The 25,276-nt window shown below is 42.8% G+C and overlaps 1 protein-coding gene across 7 annotated transcripts in view; it reads right to left on the bottom strand.

The window, feature by feature from the left end:
• Positions 1 to 25,276, bottom strand: part of LOC125463994 (rabphilin-3A-like) — a 214,379-nt gene that overhangs the window by 65,179 nt on the left and 123,924 nt on the right. For 6 of the 7 annotated variants that reach the window (XM_059654974.1, XM_059654975.1, XM_059654979.1 and 3 more), the window contains 2 exons: positions 20,865 to 21,027; positions 13,521 to 13,562 (listed from right to left, as the gene is read on the bottom strand). In XM_059654974.1, the coding sequence (XP_059510957.1) occupies positions 13,521 to 13,562; positions 20,865 to 21,027 (205 nt within the window). The remainder of the gene's footprint in view (positions 1 to 13,520; positions 13,563 to 20,864; positions 21,028 to 25,276) is intronic. The other variant, XM_059654976.1, reaches the window with a different exon arrangement.

The following is a 25,276-nucleotide window of genomic DNA, read 5'->3' as shown; positions in this document are numbered from 1 at the left end:
AATTGAATTCAAATTCCACCATCTGCTGTGGTGGGATTTTGAATCAGGAACATTAGCCAGGTCTCTGGATTAACAGACCAGCAATAATACCACTAGGCCATCACCTCCCCATATAATTATACAATTTCAACAGTGAACAGGCTCTTATTTTGAAGTAAACCATGCTTCAATAACTTATACTTCCAATTATCTGCTCTCACAAATGTAAGGGCCTCTGACTAGAGGATCTGGGATAAGTTGCTGAGGCCCCATCATTGTCAAAGAGATACTGCAGGGTAAGATTTTCATCCACCTTTCTTCCTTAGCAATGACCCATTCCGCCAGGTAGGTTGGAAATCTCAGTGCTTTGGTGGCCAGCACTTTGGAATAATTCCAATGATTGAGAGTCTCCAATATCATTAAAAGGAAGGCAAACAGAAGAATAAGACCATAACCTCAAGAAAAGGCAATTCAGTCAATTCAGGATGTTCCACCAGATTGGCAAGGAAAGTGGCTATGACACAACAACTGTGATTAATGCCCCTAGCATTGAAAAAGGATTTATCAGCTGCAGTTTCTACTCCAGAACCGGCACCCCGGAGGTACATATAGGCAGCTGATGAGGACAGCATCAGGCTGGAGTTTTTTTCTTCATTCACAGAATGAGGGTGTCACTGGCTAGGCAAGCATTTATTAATCGCCCCTATCGTGATGCCTCCCACAGTGGTGCTGCCTGATCGTGTCAATGTCAGTTCAATCATGAATCAATCATAAATGGAACAATGTGCAATGGGTGGTTAATATCCATGGAGTACTACCGAGTAATGTTGAATATCTAAAGAAGTGAAGGAATTAAACGTGAGAGAATAGTTCACAGGATTGACAGTTTAATCTATTAAAGCTGCTTGAGCCACAGGTTATTTACACATAAGGCCAACCGGACACTCATTATATCCGAAACCTAACACAAAATTTAAATAGAATACTGGTGAGAATGAGAAATCTCTAATGGCTTGCAGGAGATTTCATTCATTGATGCCAACTACTTTTTTGGGGAATCAGGATTTTGTGTCTTTTGCGAACGAGTAGAAAATGAGGACAGTGAGACAGATTTATACAACAGCTGAAGACAAAAATAGAAATCCTTATTTTAATATCTAGCGAGCAGGGCTTTGCCTACAGCTGTGGGGTTTCACTTAACCAGGATGGAGCTGCTAACAGCTTTCATTCTCACTCAGTACATTGAAAGAGGTACAACTGCCTCACAGTTGAACCACACAACTTCACGCCTATCTGCAATTGCAGTTCATAGATCACTTACTCAAGATGATAATAAGAAAGTTGCAATTACTTAGACCTTTTCCCCATACCCTGCAGGAATGCAGCTGGGTGGTAGCATGCTGTTCCTGTAGTGGCTTATGCCAAGGCAGCTCATGTTGCTACTGCCCACTTGTCCTCTAAAAGAGGTTATTATTGGGGAAAATGAATGACATGCATTGCAAGTGTACTAAAGTGTACATTATTTGTGACGACAGGAACTCATTACTGTAAAGGCAAGAAAACTGGCCTTCTGTACAGCTTTTAGTGGGTGGTGTGCTAAGCCAGGAGGCCACAGGTCATCTCTATTGGGGGGCTGAAAAAAATGATAGAGGCATCCAGTTTGGGTGAGTTCACATGTGAGTAGGCACTTAATTCCCCTCCACGGTGTGGTCCACATTCAGTTTTCTGTTCCCTCATCTCACAAGCAGTGCCACACTCACCGAGTCCAGGAAACCGACAGCTCGCAGCATTCAGAGTCCTCTGTCTTGGTCCCTCTGCATGTTTTGGATAACACAGTGTGAAGCTGGAAGAACACAGCAGGCCAGACAGCATCAGAGGAGCTGGATGCTGCATGGCCTGCTGCGTTCCTCCAGCTCCACACTGCCTTTTCTCTGACTGCAGCATCTGCAGTTCTCATTGTCCCTGCATGTTTTGGGACAGCATCAGCTGTGGATGAGGCTTGCTGGCAACTGCTGGTGTACTGAGTGATAATGGGAACTGCAGATGCTGGAGAATCCAAGATAACAAAGTGTGGAGCTGGATGAACGCAGCAGGCCAAGCAGCATCTCAGGAGCACAAAAGCTGACGTTTTGGGCCTAGACCCTTCAGCAGAGAGGGTGATCGGGAGAGGGAACTGGAATAAATAGGGAGAGAGGGGGAGGCGGACCGAAGATGGAGAGAAAAGAAGATAGGTGGAGAGGAGAGTGTAGGTGAGGAGGTAGGGAGGGGATAGGTCAGTCCAGGGAAGACGGACAGGTCAAGGAGGCGGGATGAGGTTAGTAGGTAGGAGATGGGGGTGCGGCTTGAGGTGGGAGGAAGGGATGGGTGAGAGGAAGAACAGGTTAGGGAAGCAGAGACAGGCTGGGCTGGTTTTGTGATGCAGTGGGGGGAGAGGAAGAACTGGGCTGGTTTTGGGATGCGGTGGGGGAAGGGGAGATTTTGAAGCTTGTGAAGTCCACATTGATACCATTGGGCTGCAGGGTTCCCAAGCGGAATATGAGTTGCTGTTCTTGCAACCTTCAGGTGGCATCATTGTGGCACTGCAGGAGGCCCATGATGGACATGTCGTCTGAGGAATGGGAGGGGGAGTTAAAATGGTTCGCGACCGGGAGGTGCAGTTGTTCCACTCGGTTTGCAACAAACAAGTGCACCTCCCAGTCGCAAACCATTTTAATTCCCCCTCCCATTTCTCAGACGACATGTCCATCATGGGCCTCCTGCAGTGCCACAATGATGCCACCCGAAGGTTACAAGAACAGCAACTCATATTCCGCTTGGGAACCCTGCAGCCCAATGATATCAATGTGGACTTCACAAGCTTCAAAATCTCCCCTTCCCCCACCACATCCCAAAACCAGCCCGGCTCGTCCCCTCCCCCCACTGCATCACAAAACCAGTCCAGCCTGTTTCTGCCTCCCTAACCTGTTCTTCCTCTCACCCATCCCTTCCTCCCTCCTCAAGCCGCACCTCCATTTCCTACCTACCACCTCATCCCGCCTCCTTGACCTGTCCGTCTTCCCTGGACTGACCTATCCCCTCCCTACCTCCTCACCTACGCTCTCCTCTCTACCTACTTCTTTTCTCTCCATCTTCGGTCCGCCTCGCCCTCTCTCCCTATTTATTCCAGTTCCCTCTCCCCATCCCCCTCTCTGATGAAGGGTCTGGGCCCGAAATGTCAGCTTTTGTGCTCCTGAGATGCTGCTTGGCCTGCTGTGTTCATTCAGCTCCACACTTTGTTATGCTGATGTACTGAGTTGAGGAGATGCTTTTTGAAAGCATTGTGGACGATATCTTTGGCCTTAATTCCACACTACGCAATGAAAAGGCAACCAAAATGCTTTTAGTATGAGAAGACTGGCAGATGTCGATTAAAGCTGATTGTACAACTTCAACCATCCACTGATTTCCCATGGGTGACAATCAATGCACCAATATGATTATTTAAGTTTTAACCTTATTTGATGTGGTCTTGTGAATAATTCAGTCACACCATGTAGCAGGCTAAATTCATTTCTGATGTACGATTCACACCATGGTAACAAGCTTCACAGCTGCTACTTTCTTCTGACAAGCCCTTTCATGTCCTCTTTTCGCTTAGGGTTGTTTGAAGTATTTCTGGAATACATCCCAAGGCTGCTGGTTTCTAGCACAGAGCACATTCCATTACAACACTCAGTTCAGCATTCATAGTTGTCAGACTATTTAAGAATACAACTTTCTTTTCTGCTCTTTTGCATGGGAAGTGGGGCAGAGTAGGGAGATAAGATTTTGGAAATTGAAAAAAAATGGACCAGTGGTTTGCTCCTGTACACAAGCTAACGATCGAGTCCATTGGGTTAAGGGTCAGGGTACCAACTAGGAAGTGAGAAATATTGGGGGATATTTTAAACTCCATTCCAAATTTTTAACAGCAATAATTATCTTACAGCTGCCAATCTGAATTAGCGATGAGAAAGTAACAGCTTACAAAGCCCAAGCACCACTGCTCTATCCCTTTTAAAGATATCTTGTCACACCAATTTCCTTGATGAAGATTTTGGCCATTTGCCCTCATGTATTTTTATGTGTCTCAGTGGCATAATTTGTTTATAATACCTCCTGCAAAATGTCTTACTGCAAAATAGGCAAATTGATATTGTTCAGCCAACACCAGGTAAAGGAAGACAAGTAGTGCTGGTGCTTACAGGGGCAGGGCTTTGGCCGCCAATCCCCTCTTTTCAGCCCTGACGTTTCATATTTTATACAAGCTTTGAAAATTCTTTCAAATTTTCATGCGGTTTGTTTCCTTTACTTCTTCTGATAGGGCAGGCTTTGGTCAACAGTTCTCCCAAACTGGGAGGCGGTGACTGTTTTCTCTAGCTAAGAGAAGTTTGAGAGGTGGCCTGATGGAGGCCTTCAAAATCACACAGGAACTGGAGATGGTTTACATGGAGAGAAACGCTTCCACTTGTGGAAGAATTCAAAATGAAGGGTACATTCCACTAATAAATCGAATAAGAAATTTGGGAGAAACCTTTTTACACAGTGAGTTGTCAGAACGTGTTACCAATTGTACTTATTGAAGTGAACTATATATTAATAGGGATAGATGAAGTATGGATGGGAGGGAAGATGACATGGAGCATAAACACTGATCAGTTCGGCCAAATGGCCTGTTTTTGCACTGTTTTTGCAGCTGTATGATCCAACAGCTAACACTGTAGAATGCTGTATAAAGGCACATTCTGTCATAGATTTTTATAGGATCACAGGAACAGCAGCAAGCCATTCAACTCCTTGAACCTGTTACACCAGTCAATAAGATCATGGTTGATCTGTGGCCTAACTCCATACGCCTGCCTTTAGCCCAATTTCCTTAGTATCCTTGCTAACAAACATTCCTTAATATCCTAATAAACTAAAAACTTAGATTTAAAATTAATAACTGATTGAGCATCCAATGCTATATGCAGAAGAGAGTTCTAAACCTCAACCACTCTCTGTGTGTAGAAGTGCTTCCTAACAACTATCCCAAATGGTCTGGCCCTAATTCTCAGGCAACGACACCTAGTTGTACAATCCCCAACCAGTGGAAGTAGTTTCTATCACCTCTGTCTTTTCCTCTGTATAACTTGAAGACATTGATCAGATGATCTCTTAAACTTCTAATTTAAATAATTTGAATACCCTCTCCTCATAAACCTTTGAGGTTTATAAAATCATGAGGGGTATACAGAAGATAAATGGCTGGTGTCTTTTCCTGAAGGTGGGTATTTCAAAAGTAGGGGGCATATTTTTAAGATGAGAGGAGAAAGATTTTAAAAAAAGACATGCAAGGCAATTTTTTCATACAGAGTGGTTTGTGTGTGGAACGAACTTCCAGAGGAAGTGGTGGGCGCTGTTACAATCACAACATTTAAAAGCATTTAGATGAGTACATGAATAAAAAAATGTTTGGAGGTAAATGGGCCAAGCACAGGAAGCTGGGACTAGTTTAGTTTGGGATTGCGTTCAGCATGAACTGATTGGACCAACGGGTCTGTTTCTGTGATGTATGACTATGATTCTTTAATTTAGGTCCAGAATTCCAGGTATCATTCTTGTAAATCTACACTGTATTCCATTCAAGACTAGGATATCCTTTCTAAGGTGTGGTGTCCAGATCTGCACACAGGACTTCAAGTGGGGTCTAACCTGGGTTTTGTATAGCTTCACCATTAAATTTGCATCTTTGTACTCCATTCCTCTACATATAAACACCAATATTCCATTAGCCTTATTGATTATTTTCTGCTTTTGTTTGTGATCTTCTAAAGATCTACGCGCCTGAACTAACAAACCCCTTCGGAAATTCACTGTATTTAACTTCATACCATTTAGAAAGTACCCTGATTTATCCTTTTTTGGCCCAAAATGGATAACCTCACACTTGCTTATGGTGATCTCCACCTGCCACAGTTTTTCCCATTCACTTAGTCTATCAATATCCGTTTGTAATTTTCTATCATCTACATTGTCTGCAATGCCACTTAATCTTGTGTCCTGCACTCACCAGGACAATTTACAATAAGACAAAAATAGAGGGAAAACGACAATTATACAGTGAGATCAGAGTGCTGTTTGATTGGCAAGTGGAATTTAATAAGTAGAGGCTGCAACAGTTAATAATAAGCATCTATCAAATATCATTTCTACTAAAGCCCTTTCTTAATTCAAACCAGCCAACTCTGCCCACATTTTCCTTGTAACCAAATGCTAAATTTACCATATTATAGTCACTGTTTTCTATGCAATTTTTAACTCTGAGATCATTTATTAAACTGTGTCATTACAGAGTACCAAATCCAAAATAACTCATGCATGGTTGATCCACATATTGTTTCTAGGAAAACGTACAAAATAAATACTATAATTCTTCCTTGTGGCTATATCTGCCAATTTTATTTTCCAAATCTACAAGAAGATTAAAGTCACCCATTATTAATGTAGTGCCTGTTTGACATGCCATTCATTAACATTCATTAACTTGTTGTGCGTTAAAGCTACTGTTGGGGTCCTATATGGTAGTTCTACCACTGTTTTCTTCTCTTTATTTATTTCCTTTTCCCACCCATATGGATTCTACATTTTCAAATCAAAGATAATTTCTTGTTATCATACTTATTCCATACTGTACTAAGAAAGCTGCCTGACTAACCATTCCCTCTTGCTGGCCCCTTCAAAAGCTCACATGACCCTGAATGTGTGTTTCCCAACTTTGACCCTCTTGTAATCATGTCTGTATAATAGCTATAAGATCATACCTATTCACTTCTATTTTTGTCTTGACTTCATTTATTTAGTTCCAAATATTACTCTTCCTATTTATATACTCATCCAGATGCCTTTTAAATGTTGTAATTGTCACAGGTAGATACAATGCTTCTGCTAATTCCCTTGAAATGGTTGAAACATTGCTACATCAAGGACAGATGGGCAATTTTACTGCTTGAATTGGATTGAATTTTAAAAAATCATGCGGAGTCTAACACTTCAAATTCACTTGCTTATCACAGTGGAGGTACATCTAAAAATCATCGATTTGATTGTGAACCCAGTTTCCAATTTGAAACTGCTAAACTGACTTGTTCTCAATTTGTGGTCACTTCACTGGGAAAAAAAGAAACTGCGATGAAATTGCTTTGTTCTTCCCTCTCTGCAATTCTACTAATTTCTAATTCTAATATGTTATGCAATACTTTTTGTGTTAACTTGCCACAGGCAGTCATTAAGCTGCGTAAGCATGCATTCCACTCTGCAGCACTTTCTCTTTAGACACACCTTAAATAATGAATTTTTAGTCACTTGTTATAACACTGATTTCATATCAAATCCTGATTGGCAGCATGCTAGCAAAATGACTTTGAACAAGCCATTAAGATGTGATATGAAAGCAAGTTACTGCACCAAATGCACAAGACCTAAAGACTCAACAGGAATAATACCTAAAAGACAACAACAGCTTTCGCACTTAAAAGTCACCAAGCGAGCATAAACCAATAGCCATCAGTTGGGCAAGAAACCCTCTGCAAACCTAAGTGAAAAGTTAAAATGTAACAGGAAAAGGACCCCAGCTAAAAAGACAAGAAAATGCGCAAATTTAAAAAATACAAATTAAGAAAAAGGTTGGAGTTTTAGCATTCAATTTGCTATGGGATCAGCACTGAACAAGATCCTTTGATCCATCATTATCCACACTGGTCATCAAGAACTTGTCTACTTTAATCCCATTTCTCAACATTTAGCCCTTACCCTCATGTGGTTTGGAACTTCAAGATGATCACTAAGTATTTTATTGCAAATTATTCCTGCCTGCAACTCAGACTGAGTTCCACCACCCCCTGAAAATGTATTTCTCCCTGAATCCCTTCTAAATTTCCTTAACAAACACTGCTGATTGATCCCTCCAAAGGAAAAGGTTTATTGCTATTGACCAAGAGATAACTCCATTTGGCATCCCGTCACCAACTCACCCTTTATTTAGACATGCAAAGTACATGATATTGACCCAGCTTGTACAAAGCTAGTTCCAAGAGTGAGCCAAACCCCTGATACTCCTGTTTATATCTGTCAGCCAGGACTCCCTGATTGGGCCAGATTGACTGCCCCAATCAGGGAGGTCATGTTCAATGAGATCCACCTGGCTGACCTTGTTACAATTGCGACAGACCCTATGCCTCAATTTTGTAAACTTCAGTCAGGTCCCCGTGCAGACTTCTCTGTTTCAAGTTAAACAACTCTTGTCTATGTAGTCTTACTTCATTGCCTGGGCTGTAGCATTTTGTCTGTGGCTTTACCAATGTTCTAAACAGCTCTATCATAACCTCCCAGCTCTTGGATATAATGTCTGGTCGTCTGAAACTTTCTAAATGGTGAACTCTCTTTGTAGATGCAACCTCTACAGTAACATTTAAGGAGTATATCAATTTTATTTATTGACAGGTCAAAATGCATTTACTTGAAAGTGGTGCAAAGGCTTCTCAAAAAATGCTTTTTATAAAGTTCACTTACTTTACTAAGTTACTCCCTCATAACTTGAATAAACTATGGCATTGCAAACTCCATGTTATGCCTCCACTACAGCTCAAGAACCATATCTGGCCATAACAAATCAAAGCCATTTGAATAAGCAGGATGCAAAACATTTTGTTTGCCCTCTTCCAAAGACTACTGCAAGATTTTCTCAGAGAGCTCCAGGTCCTTGGATTGGCTGTGTATTCCATTGCATCCTTGTAAAAATGGTCCTACCAATGTCGGAATTTAGCAAGGTAGAATATTTCAACTTAAAGTTTTTCTATGGAATCCTTTCTTACATTTAAATCATTCACTTAAAGTTGTAACTTTTAGAAATGCACAGCCCTCACTTAGTGACTTACTATTTATAATCTACATCAATGGATTGGATAAAGGGCTGCAAGTTTGGTAGATGACCCCAAGTCACTAAGATTACTCTCATTTAGCTCTACATTATGTTAAATGGGAAAGATTCGTAACAGATTTTGAGTTAAATTTGGGTATTCATGAGATATTATGAGTCGTCAAAAGGATTGTATTCAATCACAATCTGCAACCTCATGGTTTGGCATATTCCCTACGTTATCTTTACCATCAAGTCAGGGGATCAACTCTGGTTCAACGAAGAGTTCAGGAGGGCAATTCACAAACAGCAGCGGGCTTCAACAAAAATGAGGTACCAACTTAATGAAGCTATAGCACAGGACTATACATATGCCAAACAGTGGAAGTGGCACAGAAAAGGCCAAACTAAATAATTCCACAACCAATGGATTAGTCAAAGTTCTGCAGTCCTACCACATCCACTCGCGAATGTTGGCAGACAATTACACAACTAACAGGAGGTGAATGCTTGACAAACACCCTCATGCCCTATAGCGGAGAATCCAACATGTCAGTTTAAAAGACAGCATTGAAGCTGTGCAGCCCTTTACAGCCAGAGTACTGAGGGGATGGTCCATCTCTGACTCTTCCTGACAACCCCAGTATGCCAGTCTTCAACCAGATCAATTCATTCCAAATAATTCTGATAATAATTGTACCAGTGGAAGCTGGAACAATTACAACATCTATGTTCTATTTAAAAGGCATCTGGATGGGTACATGAACAGGAAGGGCTTAGAGGGATATAGTCCAAATGCTGGCAAATGGGGCTAGATTTATTTAGGATATCTGGCTGGCAAGGACAAGTTGGACCATAGAGTCTGTCTCCGTGTTGTATATCTCAATGACTCTATTACTATAACTGGCTGAAGACAGTGGATACTGCAAATGCTATGGGCTTTGTCAATATCCTAGCTGTTGTATTGAAGAATCAATGTCCTTAACTAGTTGCATCCGTAGCCAAGTTGTTTTTTAAAAGCAGCTAGAATGTCACCCAACAAAATGGCAAGTGGGCCAAGCAGCATCTCAGGAGCACAAAAGCTGACGTTTCAGGCCTAGACCCTTCATCAGAGAGCTCTCTAATGAAGAGTCCAGGCCCGAAACATCAGCTTTTGTGCTCCTGAGATGCTGCTTGGCCTGCTGTGTTCATCCAGCTTCACACTTTATTATCTTGGATTCTCCAGCATCTGCAGTTCCCATTATCTCTGATAAAATGGCAAGTGTCTGAGTATGCCTTGTCCAACAATCAGCAGAAAACTCCGATCTAGCCAATTCCTGTCCCATCAGTCAGCTTTGAAACAGCAGTAAGGTGATGAAGTTTTGGGAAATAGTACTAGCAAGTGGCACTTCATTGGCAATAATCTGCTCACTGACTCTCAGTTTGGGTTCCTGACTCGGCTCTTGACCTCACAACAGCCTTGACATGAACAAGATAGCTGAATCCCAGAGATAAAGTGAGAGTGACTGCATTTGACAACAAGGCAATGTATGACCATGTACGACATCTCACAGCCCTGTAAAATCTCAATGGGAATCAGAAAGAAAATTGCATGGAGTGACATTGTGCAAAATGGAAGACGGTTGTGGACATCGGTCATCTATAGGACATCTCTGCGGTGTCCTTGGCTCAACTATTTTCAGTTGCTTCATCAATGATCCTCTCTCCATCAGAAGATCAGTAGTGGGAATGCTCACTGATGATTACACAACATTCTGTACCATTCACAACTCCTTTAGGTACTGAAGCAGTTCGTGCCTGTAAACAGAGAGTCCTCAACAATATTCTGGCTTGGGTTTCTGTGCAGTGAGAATGTTACTTATCATTTAAATGCCAGGCAATGACCGTCTTCAAAAGGAGAGAACATAAACATTTCCCCTTGACTTTGCAATTGTTGATTTGCTCAACATCAACATACTGGGGATCACCATTGACCAGGAACTGAACTAACCATATAACCATATAAATACTGTGGTTACAAGGGCAGCCAGAAGTTGGAAATTATGTAGTGATAAATTCAATTTCTGACTCCCCAGATCCTGCCCCCAGTCTATAAGGCCGAGGTCAGAAGTGTGACAGAATACTCTCCAATTGTAGGAACAAAAACAAAGTTGCTGGAAAAGCTCAGGTCTGGCAACATCTGTGAAGAAAAAATCAGAGTTAATCAGATCCGAGGAAGGGTCACCAGACCTGAAAAGTTAACTCTGACTTTTTTCTTCACAGATGCTGCCAGACCCGCAGAGCTTTTCCAGCAACTTGGTTTTTGTTCCTGATTTACAGCATCCGCAGTTCTTTCGGTTTTTATTTACTCTCCAGTTGCAAATGTGAGAGGAACCTTGGCACCATTCAGGACAAGGCACCCCACTTGACTGGCACTCCATCCAACACATCTACCATTTACTCCCTCCGCTACAACCCAAGATGGGCAGCAGCAGCTCAGCAGACCTCCTTTGACGGTATCATCAAAACCTGCAATTGATGCATGGGAACATCACTACCTATAAATCTCCCTCTGAGCCACACATCATGCTGATTTGGAACTACATCGCTGTTCCTTCTCTGCGGCAGGGTTAAAACACTGGAACTACCTCCCGCAAAGAAAAAGCACAGGGGTGTATCTGACTCCTCCATGGCCTGAAGCAATTAAAGACAGCAGCTTACATTCACCTAAGCAAGCTCAATAAATGTTGGTCTTGTCAATAATGCTCACATATCTACAATCAATTAGAAATACATTACAGGAATGGAATAAATTACCCAATTTAAAAACTGCCTCAGTAGAAAATGTATCCAGTGATACAGTAGTAATTTCTACCACGATAGGAGGATCTCGAGTCTGATTCATATTTGGTGACCTTAGCCAGGTTATTTTGAAGTAAGCTCATTTTCTCCTGACCTAAAGAAGGATTAAATTTTTGCTGAATACCTTCCGGTGATTACATGTGGGTGCGTGAGAGAATCTGTGCGTACGCAAGGGTGGGGTCAGGTTCAACAATGGCACTTCTGTGGAAGTACAGTCTGCCAACAACCAATTTATAGATTAAAACAAAGGAAGTGCACTTGAATGAGATGTCAGATCACAATGGCCCCTGAGCTCATATCCTAGCAAATTAGCAGCTTCAGCAGCTGAGAAGCAAAGATTCCAGGCAGCTGGACAGAGAGAGATGGTGTAATTCTCACCTGTGCACAGAACAAAGGTTTAAAAGCAAATAAACATACCATGTTAAAACTTTACACAGATCAGTGCTTCCTTAGTGGTCCTTCTCTCTCTACGATCAGGTTCTGGAGTCAGTTGCTGCTCTTCTACTCTATACAGTAATGTGCAACTTTCCACATAGTGGCTGAGCACCAAATTTGGCTTGTATGGTACCCTTTTGCTTGATTTGTATCGACTGAGAGAGTGATGACGCTGTTTCAGCTCCTTGTATCAATGGTGTTGCTAGGCCCTGTACCCTTTGGCAGCAAAATCACAGATCTGTGAAAACGTCCCAGTGGAACAATAAAACCAGATCAGCAGTATAACTACAAGCAGCCTTTGTGGGTCCAACATTCTCTTGAGGAATTGAAACTAAACAAGCAACAATATAAGATAATAAAATGTGAGGCTGGATGAACACAGCAGGCCAAGCAGCATCTCAGGAGCACAAAAGCTGACGTTTCGGGCCTACACCCTTCATCAGAGAGGGGGATGGGGAGAGGGAACTGGAATAAATAGGGAGAGAGGGGGAGGCGGACCGAAGATGGAGAGTAGAGAAGATAGGTGGAGAGAGTGTAGGTGGGGAGGTAGGGAGGGGATAGGTCAGTCCAGGGAAGACGGACAGGTCAAGGAGGTGGGATGAGGTTAGTAGGTAGCTGGGGGTGCGGCTTGGGGTGGGAGGAAGGGATGGGTGAGAGGAAGAACCGGTTAGGGAGGCAGAGACAGGTTGGACTGGTTTTGGGATGCAGTGGGTGGGGGGGAAGAGCTGGGCTGGTTGTGTGGTGCACCTTCCCCTACTGCATCCCTAAACCAGCCCAGTTCGTCCCCTCCCCCCACTGCACCACACAACCAGCCCAGCTCTTCCCCCCCACCCACTGCATCCCAAAACCAGTCCAACCTGTCTCTGCCTCCCTAACCGGTTCTTCCTCTCACCCATCCCTTCCTCCCACCCCAAGCCGCACCCCCAGCTACCTACTAACCTCATCCCACCTCCTTGACCTGTCCGTCTTCCCTGGACTGACCTATCCCCTCCCTACCTCCCCACCTATACTCTCTCCACCTATCTTCTTTACTCTCCATCTTCGGTCCGCCTCCCCCTCTCTCCCTATTTATTCCAGTTCCCTCTCCCCATCCCCCTCTCTGATGAAGGGTCTAGGCCCGAAACGTCAGCTTTTGTGCTCCTGAGATGCTGCTTGGCCTGCTGTGTTCATCCAGCCTCACATTTTATTATCTTGGAATTCTCCAGCATCTGCAGTTCCCATTATCTCAAGCAACAATATAAACCTGCTCTTACAGGGTTCCCTATCATTCTTCTCTGGCGGATTGCTTGTCAATCAACTCGCATGCATATACCTGGATTTAACATGCTGCATAAGGCTGGAACTGTCTTACCATAAGAGGCCTGCTCGGCACGGACAGCACTCTCTGCTTGACCTGAGAAACACAGGGTAGGAAAAAGAAGTTAAGAATATAGACCGATGGATGTCAGCTTTGCATACTGACAATCAAGCAAATAAAACCATCTAACAGCAGAGACAAAAACAGACTGAAGAAGAAGTTTCCTGGATGGCTTAGTACATCAAAGCTCTGCTTCAGTTACAGCTGAACCACACAGATCAGAAAAATCCTGAGTTAGATTCCACTTTTTGCACTGCAATCAAACAGCTGAAATGTGAATCTGGCACATCCAGTGAAAATTTTGTCAGTGGCTTAGCCTATCCCACTTGCTTGTCCCTCCAAACCTTCCCTATTCATGAACTTACCCAAATGTTGAAGCTGCAGCTACTACTTCTTCTGGCAGCTCATTCCACACACCAACCACTCTCTGTGTGAAAAAGAAGTTGCTCCTCATGTTCTTTTTAAAACTTTCTCCTCTTGCCTTAAAAATATGCCCCCTAGTTTTGAACTCCCCCACCCTAGGGAAAAGACCTTTGCTATTCACCTTATCTACGCCCCTCATAATTTTATAAACATCTATAAAGTCACCCTCAACCTCCTACACTTCAGTGAGAAAAATCCCAGCCTAACCAGTCTATTTTTATAACTCAAACCCTCTATTCCTGACAACATCCAGTTAAACCTTTTCCAAACCTTCTCCAATTTAGTAATATCCTTTGTGTAGCAGGGCCCTGAGAACTGCACAAAATACTCCAGAAGAGGCCTCACCAATGTCCTATACAACCTCAACATGACTTAACTCCTATACTCAAAGGTTTGAACAATGAAGGCAAGTGTGCTAAACGTCTTTTTAACCATCCTGTGGTTCAGTTCTGGTCACCTCATTATAGGAAGGATGTGGAAGCTTTAGAGAGGGTGCAGAGGAGATTTACCAGGATGCTGCCTGGACTGGAGGGCAGGTCTTAAGAGGAAACGTTAAGGGAGCTAGGGCTTTTTTCATTGGAGCAAAGAAGGATGAGAAGTGACTTGATAGAGGTGTACAAGATGATGACAGGCATAGATAGAGTGGGTAGTCAGAGACTTTTTCCGAGGACGGAAGTGATTGTTACAAGAGGGCATAATTTTAAGGTGATTGGAGGAAGGTATAGGGGAGATGTCAGAGGTAGGTTCTTCACACAGAGAGTGGTGGGCGTGTGGAATGCGCTGCCGGCAGTGGTAGTGGAGTCAGACTTTTAAGTGACTCTTGGGTAGGCACATGGAGGATAGTATAATGTAGGGTGTGCAGGGTAGATTGATGTTAGTAGGATAATAGGTCGGCACAACATCGTGGACCAAACAGCCTGTACTGTGCTGTACTGCTCTATGTTCTGTCTACTTGTATGCAAATTTCAAAGAATATGCATCTGAGCCCCTGGGTCTCTCTGCTCTACAACACTACCCAGGGACCTACCATTAATTGTGTAAGTCCTGTCCTTGTTTGTTTTACCAAAATGCAGTACTTGCATTTATCCAAATTAAACTCCATCGGCCATTTCTCAGCTCTGTAATCTTAGATAATCTTCTTCACTGTCCACTTTCCCACCAAATTTGGCATCATCCTCAAACTTACTAACCACGATTCCTATATTCTCATACAAATCATTTATATAAATGACAAACGAAAGTGGACCCTGTACTTATCCCTGTGGAACACCGCTGGTCACAGGCCTCCAGTTGTAAAAACAACCGTCCACCATCGCTCTCTGTCTCCTACACACAAGCCAATTTTGTATCCAATTGGTAAGCTTACCCCAAATGCCATGTGTTCTATAGAATCCCTACAGTGTAGAAACAGGCCATTCAGCTCACCGAGTCACACTGACACTTTGAAGAGCATCTCACCCAGACCCACTAACCCTATAACCCTGCATTTCCCATGGCTAATCCACTTAGTCTGCATGTCCCTGGACACCTTTGGCCTGCGGGCGGAAACCGGAGAACCCAGAGCAAACCCACAGAGAACGTGCAAACTCCACACAGACAATTGCCCGAGGGTGGAATTGAACCCGGGTCCCTGGCGCTGTGAGGCTGCAGTGCTAACCACTGAGCCACCGTGCCGCCCGATCTAAATACTAATTGGTCTGCGGAACCTTGTCAAAGGCTTTACCAAAGTCCACATAAACACTGTCTACCACTCTGCCCTCATTAATCTTTTTGGTTACTTCCTCAAAAACTCAATCAATTTTCTGAGCTGCAATTTCCCTTGTACAGAACTGTGCTGACCATCCAGCTAGTTTACAACACAGAGGGATGCCAACAGCGTGGCTCAATTCTCACACCAGCTGAGGTCACTGTTAAGGTCCCGACTTCTCAACCTCACCTGAGGTGTGGTGACCCCCAGGTTAAAGTTAACACCAGTCAACTGTCTCTGAGTGTGAGAGAGTATGGTGACTTTACCTTTACTGAGTGTAAAGACTGGATCAAGCTGCACTGTTTATTGCCTATCGTTATTTTCTCTGATGGCACTAAGAGTCAACCCCACAGTACGATACTTGTCAACCAAACTTAGAGATAGATGAATGAAGTAATTGTTATTTTTTACAGATATCGTCAATGTTGCTATCAAGCAGTACTTGCTTTGCAGGTGTGGACGGCTGGTCCCTGTATGCCAAAAAGTTGAGATACTCTTTTCAGGCCATGGGATAGAAGGGAATCACTGACAATAAGTCTTCTCCTGGGCACTTGTGGGGCGCCAACTTTCAGTATTCAGATGAGCTTGAAATGCTTTGACTAATTGATAGATATGGTAGTGGTTCACTATGACTCCAAACCATTTGTTAAATCGCAGCATTACAGGTTTAATGTGACAAATACAGACTTCATGGGGAACCAGTTATTGAATTCATGACAAGACTGCAGAAACTGACAGAACATTGTGAGTTTGTTATTGTGACCCAAAGGACCTCCTGACTGAACAAAATCTAGACCTCTGGAAAGCCATTGGACTGGCTCTTTCCCACAAAGATGCAGAAGAAGGGGCTCAGGAACTTCAGCTATGATATAGTCCTCAACCTCAGGCAACCCCTTAGCAATATCATACAGCCAAGCTCCCAATGGATAAAACTCGTGTTTCAGTTTTGTTACCAAGCAGGGTGATTGGAGGTGGAGACCTCAAGGTTCCAGAACTCGGGTGGGAGGTTTATCCACAATACTGTGAGGAGCAAGGACATTCATGCTGCACTGGTAATCATCAAATTCGCCCCAGACAAGCAACTAAAACAGGCAAAACGCCCTCCACCCAGGCCATAGGGTGAAGCCACCTCTAGACAGGGCTTTGCAAATAAGTCAGACCAAGGATGAGGAACTGATACAACTGAATTGTATCACTGCTTCCAAAGTGACGCCAATCAACACAGGTAAATAGCCACCCACCCCAGACGCAGAGGTAGACGCAGGTACCACTACAGCAGTTGGGGAGCAAACCTTTAGGAAACTCGGATGGGATAACTTGCCTTTAAGACTGTGAGACCCCAAAGCTGCATTGGTCACATGCACTGGGCAGCCCTTAAGTAATAGTGGGAACCACTGTAACCCCAGTTTACGCCAGGGCTTCCTTCACTGGTGGTGCAAAGGCCAGGTCCCAACCTTTTGGGAAGGCACTTGCTGCAGAAAATCCACTTGGATTGGCAGCAGATCTTTAAAATGACAATCTGTGTGAAGTCATTGGGAAGTATCCTGAAGTGATCCAAGAGGGCATTTGGGAGGTTAAAATGCGCCAGGGCAAAGATCTGTGTAGACCCAGAGGCCCAACTTAAATACTTCAAGGCACAGTTGATCCCCTGTGCCCTGTGTGCCATACTAGAGGCTGAAGAGGAATGCCTTGGAGAACTTGGCTTCATACACACAGTACCATTTGCTGAATGGGGCATGCCATTTGTCCCAGTTGTGAAACCTGACAACTCAGTCTGTCTCTATGGGGATTATGAGTTGACAGGAAACAGAGTTTCTCATTTAGACAGATACCCTGTGCCATGCATAGCAGACTTGTGTGATAAGCTGGCTGGGGGTGGTCACATATTTTCTAAGTCAAATGTGAGCCATGCCAAAATCCAACTGAAGCTTGAGGGGTCATTCAGAGACTATGTTACTATAAATACCCACCCGAGGGCCTGTATGAGTGCGCTTGCTTGCCCTTTGGTCCATCTTTGCTTGTGCCATCCCTCAAAGGGTAATGGATAACATCCTCCAAGCTGTGCCCAGAATGGCTATCCGTCTGGATGACATTTTAATCTCAGGAGCTACTGCAAAAGCACATTTGGAGAGTTTTGAGGATATCTCAATGGTACTTTTTTGAGGCTGGCATCCGGATAAAAAGGGGAAAATGTGTGTTCCAGGTAAATGAGGTAATGCACATAGGTACAACATTGACAAGGATGGATTATACCCTGTCGAAAGCTATAAATAAGGGGCTCGGACACCAAGGGAATCAATGGAATCTAAGTTTTTCTTAAGTCTCAAAAAATTACTAGGGGATATACAGTCCATTTAAGGGACCACAGTGATGGCTCTCCAGGGATCTTGGGAATTATCCTTACAAAAGGAGACTGGTATTGATGTGTTCAAAACCAGGAGTAGATCACAAAAAAAAGAGAGGCTTGGGTTCATATCCCACCTGTTCCAGAGATTGATTAAAAAGTAAGGTTAATAGTAATTTTAAAAAACTACGCAGACCTAGCGATGGGTCTGTAAAACCATCTATTCAACTGGGACTAGCATATGCCTGCCACAAATAGTTTGTTTTTCTTTATTCATTCACAGGATGAGGGCATCGCTGGCTTGGCAGCATTGTTTGCCCATCCCTAAGTACCCAGAGTCAACCACATTGTTGTGGGTCTGGAGTCACGTGTTGGCCAGCCCAGATAAGGATGGCAGTTGCCCTCCATAAAGAACATTAGCGAACCTGATAGGTTTTTCCTGACAATCGACAACGGATTCGTGATCATCATTAGACTCTTAAGTCCAAATATTTAATGAATTCAAATTCCACCATCTGCCATGGCAGGATTCAAACCCAGGTCCCCAGAACATTACCTGGGTCTCTGGATGAACAGTCCAGCGATAATACCACTAGGCCATCGCCTCCCAAAATAGTGGCTTTATTTTGGTGTTCAACAATAAATGATGTCCTTTTCCTATTTATTACACATTCCTAGCAACTTGCTTCTTTTTAAACACCTCAAAGATGACAAAAAAGGTGCTCATGGAAGGAAAGATCTTGTATCATTCTCTATCATGAGGGACAAAATAATAGGACTAAAGGGAAACAAATCATCAGGACTTGATAGTCAGAATCCAAGGGTTATAAAGGAAGTGGCTGCCGATATAGGGGAGGCTTGACAGAATAAATGCTAAGAGGATGTTTTCCCTCATGGGACAGTTTACAGCCAGAGGGGCATAGACTCAGAATAAAGAGGCATCAACTTAAGGCTGAGATGAGGAATTTCTTCTCTCAGAGGGCTTTGGACAACCTTGGCAGAGACAGCTCTGGGGGCAGAGTCCTTGTGTATGGTTAAGGCTGAGATAGATTGATTCCCTGATGGATCAAGAATCTATGGTTATGGGGAAGAGGCAGGGAAATGGACGTAAGGAATCAGCTATGATCCTATTGAATGGCGCAGCAAGCTCGAAGGGCTGATATGCCTATTTCTGCTCAAAGCTTTAATGTTCTTTTGTACAATTTTGCTCGCCATATTTAAGAAGGGATATACTGGCTTTGGAGGCATTTGGGAATAAAAGGATTGACTTGTTAATATTGGTTAAACATGTGACACCTTTAATCATTGGAGTGTAGAAGAATGAGGAGTGATCATATTGAAACCTATAAAATTCTGAGGGAAGCCTGACAGGGTAGATGTTGAGAAAATGTTTCCACTAGTGGGAGAATCTCAAATGAAGTCACACACTTACAGACTAAGGGGACACTAATTTAAACCTGAGAAGGAATTTCATCTACCAGAGGGGAGTGAATGACTGGAATTCTCTACCTCAGAGAGGTGTCACGATTGGATCACTGAAAATATTTAAAGGAGAGGGAGAGAGATTTTCGAAGTATCAGGAAGTTGAAGACTGTGAGGAGCTAGCACCAAGGAAATGTTAAGGCCCGGGACAGATTAGCCATGATATTGTTGAATTGCTGGAGGGGCTGAAGGGCCAGTCCTGCTCTTATTCCTTATATTCTATGTTCTCAGGTGCTAATGAATTTTAGAATTTTAAGCTCTCATTATATATATCTAAAAAACTCTTGAATAAACTATTTTGTAAAGGGATCACATTTTACAAGTTTTTAGATGTCTTATTTCTGGAAAAAGTAGCCTTTTTGAAAAACCAAAGGAAGACTGTGGCACATCTTTACATTCCCAGCTATCTCTACAACGGATTTGTGATCATCATTAGACTCTTAATTCCAAATATTTATTGAATTCAAATTCCACCATCTGCCATGGCAGGATTCAAACCCAGGTCCCCAGAACTTTATCTGGGTCTCTGGATGAACAGTCCAGCGATAATACCACGTGGCCATTGCCTCCCAAAATTTTCTCTTCTTCATTTCCTGAGCCGTCTCTGAATTTCCCTAATGGTTCTATACCTAAGATAGATTCAAGCCTTCCTCTCTGCACGCCCTTCAATTTTCTGCTCTCCACTGGGGATACTGTGTAGTTTCATGGCTTCTCACAGTCTTCTATCACATGACCGCTGTGGTCAGTCTTTAACTGTGACACTTTGTAGCAATAACTGCAGAAAAATAATCCAGTCCTCACTTAGGATACGGAATCAGGCAGTTTCCCAAAGGCCTCCTGATAATAACTGAAGCAAGAATCCAGCCCAAGTGAAAACTAATCAGAAAGTCTAAAAGATTCATCTCAGTTTACATTACACAGCCCAATGCTGACAGAATACGGTTTTGAATTGAATTGAATTGCATTAGGTTTATTGTCACATGCCCTCAAATGAGTACAGTGAAAAGTTTACATCACCACTTATTGGCATCAGCTTAGGTACGAAACTACCCAAGTACACAATTTTAGCACAAAGCAGAAAAATAAAGAAAACAAAATTAAGAACTTAAATATTACAGTCCTTGTTACTAAAAAGTAGAAGAACAAGGAAGCACAGCTAATAGTTCAACACCACAGTCCACGAGGATTTGGCCATGTTGGGCTCGCACTCATCACAGTAGCTCGATCTTGCCCCCTTGCTGGCCCGAGCTGCTGGACCCTACCGCCTGGCAGCTTGCTCCTGCTCTCGCCGCCAGCCACCATTTTCGAACCCATTCCGATTCTGCAGAGAACTTTGACCTACCCCTTGTGAGCTTGTGAGGAGTTTTCTGCTCTGGATCTGGCGGCACTTGCGAAGAATGCTCCCCCTTGACAGGCTCAAGATTCTGTTTGTTAACAGGCATTGGTTCTGGTAGGACCTGTTTTGGCAAGCCTTTAAAAAACCAAGCACCAGAACGCTTCCAGACCTGGAGTGAAAAATTGAGTTTAGTAGACAACAAAAAAATTCAGACTGTCAAATGCAACACGAAAACATCATTTTGAAAGTTGTGCTCATCAAGGCAAAGAATCTAAGTTCTGTGAATGGAATACATTTCTACTCCAGATATCTAGTGCTAGTATCAAGTATTAGTAGCTTCCAGGCCATATGTAAGATGGGTTAGACTTCCCCCTTCTGAGACATCCTTGAATGAATTGCAATCGCTGTGACATTATGTACCAGGTTTCCATTCCTCAGTATTTGCATCATTTTGAGTTTGTTTACACTCTTTAAGCAGTCAGATTCCCAAGTTGGGCCAGTTAACACAGTGTAGTCATGACAGCTTCAATAAACAGGACAGTATTTGACAGAAGAAAATCATTTGAATGTGAGACAAAGTCTTGCAAAAACACAGTGATAAGTTAATAGAGGGAATGTGGGGAAGGCTGGCTGGACTCTTATAAGGACTTCAGATCATCTTTTAAAGGGAAGAGGAGGCTCAAAGAGAAGGGAATGAAATGGTTAAAAGTGAGATGGAAGACTGAATGGAATTAGCGTCACAGAGTCATACATCACGGGAAGAGGCCCTTTGGTCCAACAAGTCCATGCCAAACATAATCCCAAACTAAGCTAGTCCCATCTGCCTGCTCCTGATCCCTATCCCTCCAAACCTTTCCTCTTCATGCATCCATCCAAATGTCTTTCCAACATTGTAATTGTACCTGCATCTACCACTCAGGAAGTTCATTCCACACAAGACCCATCCTCTGTGTAAAAAATTTACCTCGTCTTTTTAAAATCTCACTCTTCTCATCTTAAAAATGTGTTGAAATTCCCCGTCTTAGAGAAATGACAACTACCATCAACTCTATCTATATCTCTCATTATTTTATAAACTCCTCCATCTCAACCTCCTACGCTCCAGTGAAAAAGGTCCCAGCCTATCCAGCCTTTCCTCACATCTCAAACATTCCACACCCAGCAACAACCTGGTAATCCTCTCCAGCTTAATGTAAATCACAGAAACAAGACATTCAGGCAAACCAGTCAATCCTGGACCCTTACCCTACTGCTCATCAGCACAGCCCTCAAATCACTTCTCCCTCATGCGTTAATCTAACCTTTGCAATTATATATTTAATAAATAATTACACCAGAATTGAGATAAACAAATGAAAATTTGGAGGACCATGAGAAAAATGAGAAAGTAAGAGTGGAAGTGTTATAAAATATGGGATGACACAGTATGGAGCTGGAGGAAAACAGTAGGCCAGGCAGCAGGAAAGTTGACGTTTCAGGTCGGGACCCTTCTTCAGAAAAATGTATCCATCCATACCGCCAAACCTTTCCTATTCATGTAACCATCCAAATGTCTTTTAAATGTTGTAACTGTACTTGCGTCTACCACTTCTGACTTTTCTGAAGGTCCTGACCTGAAACTTCACCTTTCCTGCTCCTCTGATACTGCCTGGCCTGCTGTGCTCCTCCAGCTCCACACTGTGTTATCTCTGACTCCAGCATCTGCAGTCCTTACAATCTCTCATTAAATATGGGGTTGGTTTTATAATGGCATTGACTGGTTGTTTGAGGGAGCATGAAAAGATTGTATGCTAAAATAGGAAGAGATCTTAACTCCCACATTTCATTTCAAGGAGATTTGGAATCACTACTTAGTAGAAAGGAGTGGAAATTGAATGGCAGGTGTCTATCACTTATAATCTAGCTGGGTGATTGAGGGAGAGACATGCTAACTAGGGAATGGTGGACACGTTTGGGAGGCCCTAGCATGAAAGAAGCTCCATTATCAGAGAATCTTTTCAGCTCTTTGTACTTGCATTTTAAAATTGCTGTCTGCCAGTCTGGGCTGGAGAATGCACAAGTCAGCTCTGTTAACAATCACTTGTTCTCTTCTGACAGGAGGCATTAACTTGTGTACGTGCATACCCACACCTTATGTTTCAGTCATCTGTTTAGAATCTGTGTGTGCAAGAGGACTGGAGAGAGACCAGTGTAACGCAAATTTTCATTACGGACAGTCAGAGCTATTTGGCTAACTACAAGCAACTAAGTTTACCATCTGTAGAAGGGCAAATGTTGAATCTTAGTTAAAGTTAAAATTACCACATACTTAGATGAACCAACAACAGTTAAGAATGAGCCAACACAAATTTCAGACCAGAAGACTGCCCTTGGTGAATCTAAAGTTCCTTAAGGGAGTGGATGAGGGAAATTGTTGGAGAAGATTACAGGTTGTGGAATTGGGGTTGCACAGCAAATAGATTCAAAACTGCTAGACAGGTGGCAACAAAAGACCTTAAAAGGAGTTTCTAAGAGTTGTTGGAAGTGGGTAATGTTCTGGTTTCATCAAGATTCTGTTCTGGGACCTATTTTTGTGCACTGTGTACATCAGGGCTGCAGGGAGTGGAGTCCAATTAGATTGAGGCCATAGTGAATATTTCTAAGGACCAAAGAAATCCAAAGGCATTTTGATAAAAGACAATATAAGGCATAAACCAGTGACCAATGGAATTAAATGTCCATCTATTATAAGTCTGCATTGATTACATAATTTGAAATTGATTTGGGTGGTGGGGGAGAAGATCAGATGTGAGTGGACAGAGAAATTTATAAGTTCAGGTCAACAAGACATTAAATACAAATTGATAATGCCATTAGAAAAAAAACAATGGTAAGATGGAGTATTGTAGCCAGGAGTGATGCCAGAACAATTACAGCACTGTGAACACTTCTGGGTTCAACATTATAGTAAGGTTGTAATTGGAAAGACATCAGACTCACTTAAATGGTTTACTGAAATACAATGTGAAGATGTGAAATTCAACTGATAATAAGTACGATACTTTTAAGCTGGAAACCTGAAATAAAACAGATAGTGGCGGAAATACTCAGCAGTCTGGCAGCATCTGTGGAGACAGAAATAGAGGTAACGTTTTGAGTCCAATATGATTTTTCTTTGGAGCTGAAAAGTTCTGAAATAATTCCATTTTCATTGGAATCATAGAATCTTTGCAGCACAAAAGAAGGCCATTCAATCCATGCTGTGGGGCTCTGACTCCCCCAAGAAGCCATTTATGTACTGTCACTCCAATACCCATACCATTCATCCCTGCACATCTCTGCTCTTCAGACGATGACAATATTTTTAAAAAGGCAGAAAAATACTGCAGTACAGAAGGAAACTATTCTGCTCATTGTGCCAGCAGCAGCCAGAAAAAAAAGGGCTTGGGAAATTTAAGCCAAATTATTATTTGTATTTTAATATATTGCCCACTTTTAATCATCTAACTGCCTCCTTACCTTTTATATTAATGAATATGGACCAATTGCAGGGAGTCCTGTTTGCGGAGTTTGTATCATGGTAGTGATATGGAACATCAGAGAAGCATCCTGATTAAAGTCACGTGGAAGAACTGAATTATGGGATTAGAATGCAAGGCAAGATGGTCAATTCCATCAAATCAAAATGAGCAACTAAGTTAAACTGTGCAACCGTGCTTGATTCAAACTGTGGCCTCTTAATTTGGCAAATATACCTCCTCCGGACTGATCCCAAGAAGGTGCTAAACGCCAGACTGATCTTGTTAAACTGGCATTTATTTAAGTTAGCCTTGGGAGAGGTCCTGGACAGAAGATATCAGACAGGAGGCACTGCATTGGACATGGAGAAGCAGAAAACAATTAAACAGATCAAAACTAGATATGACTTTAGCTGGCATGTACACATGGAAAGAAAAGAACTTAAAGGAACTTGGAACAGGGGTAGGTAATAGCTCCTCCACCCCACTGAAGAAAAATTGGCAATGAGTTGACAGGCCTACAGTGGGGCTGCCCCATTGCCATAAAGGATCAAACATCAGCCCCAGCAGTGCTAGTGCTTCTTAGTGGGTGCTGCAGGGTCACCCACATTGATGGCCCAATGGATTCTGGACGTTAGGGAGGGATCTTTAAGCAGGGTTTTTTTTAGCGCCTTAGGCTGTGCTTTAAAGTACATGCAGGTGGAAAGTGAGTGCCGTTTACTCAGGGGAGAGTCTCGGATGGGCAACAGGTAACTGGCACTGCTCTCCCCAAAAAGATCATACACTCCTTCTTCCCAGCACTGGGCGGTGCCAGTGAATTCTCAAGTTACTCCCAGCCTTGCAGGCAATCTGTTTTCAGGCATGTGAAATGCAACTTTGGGTAAGTGAGCTTTAAACAAGCTAAACTTGAGTCACAGGTAA

The sequence above is a fragment of the Stegostoma tigrinum genome, chromosome 26 (genome assembly GCF_030684315.1).
Source record: "Stegostoma tigrinum isolate sSteTig4 chromosome 26, sSteTig4.hap1, whole genome shotgun sequence".
Classification (NCBI taxonomy): Eukaryota; Metazoa; Chordata; class Chondrichthyes; order Orectolobiformes; family Stegostomatidae; genus Stegostoma; species Stegostoma tigrinum.
Note: the sequence above shows the minus strand (reverse complement) of the source record. Positions and strands in the feature narration are given on the sequence as shown.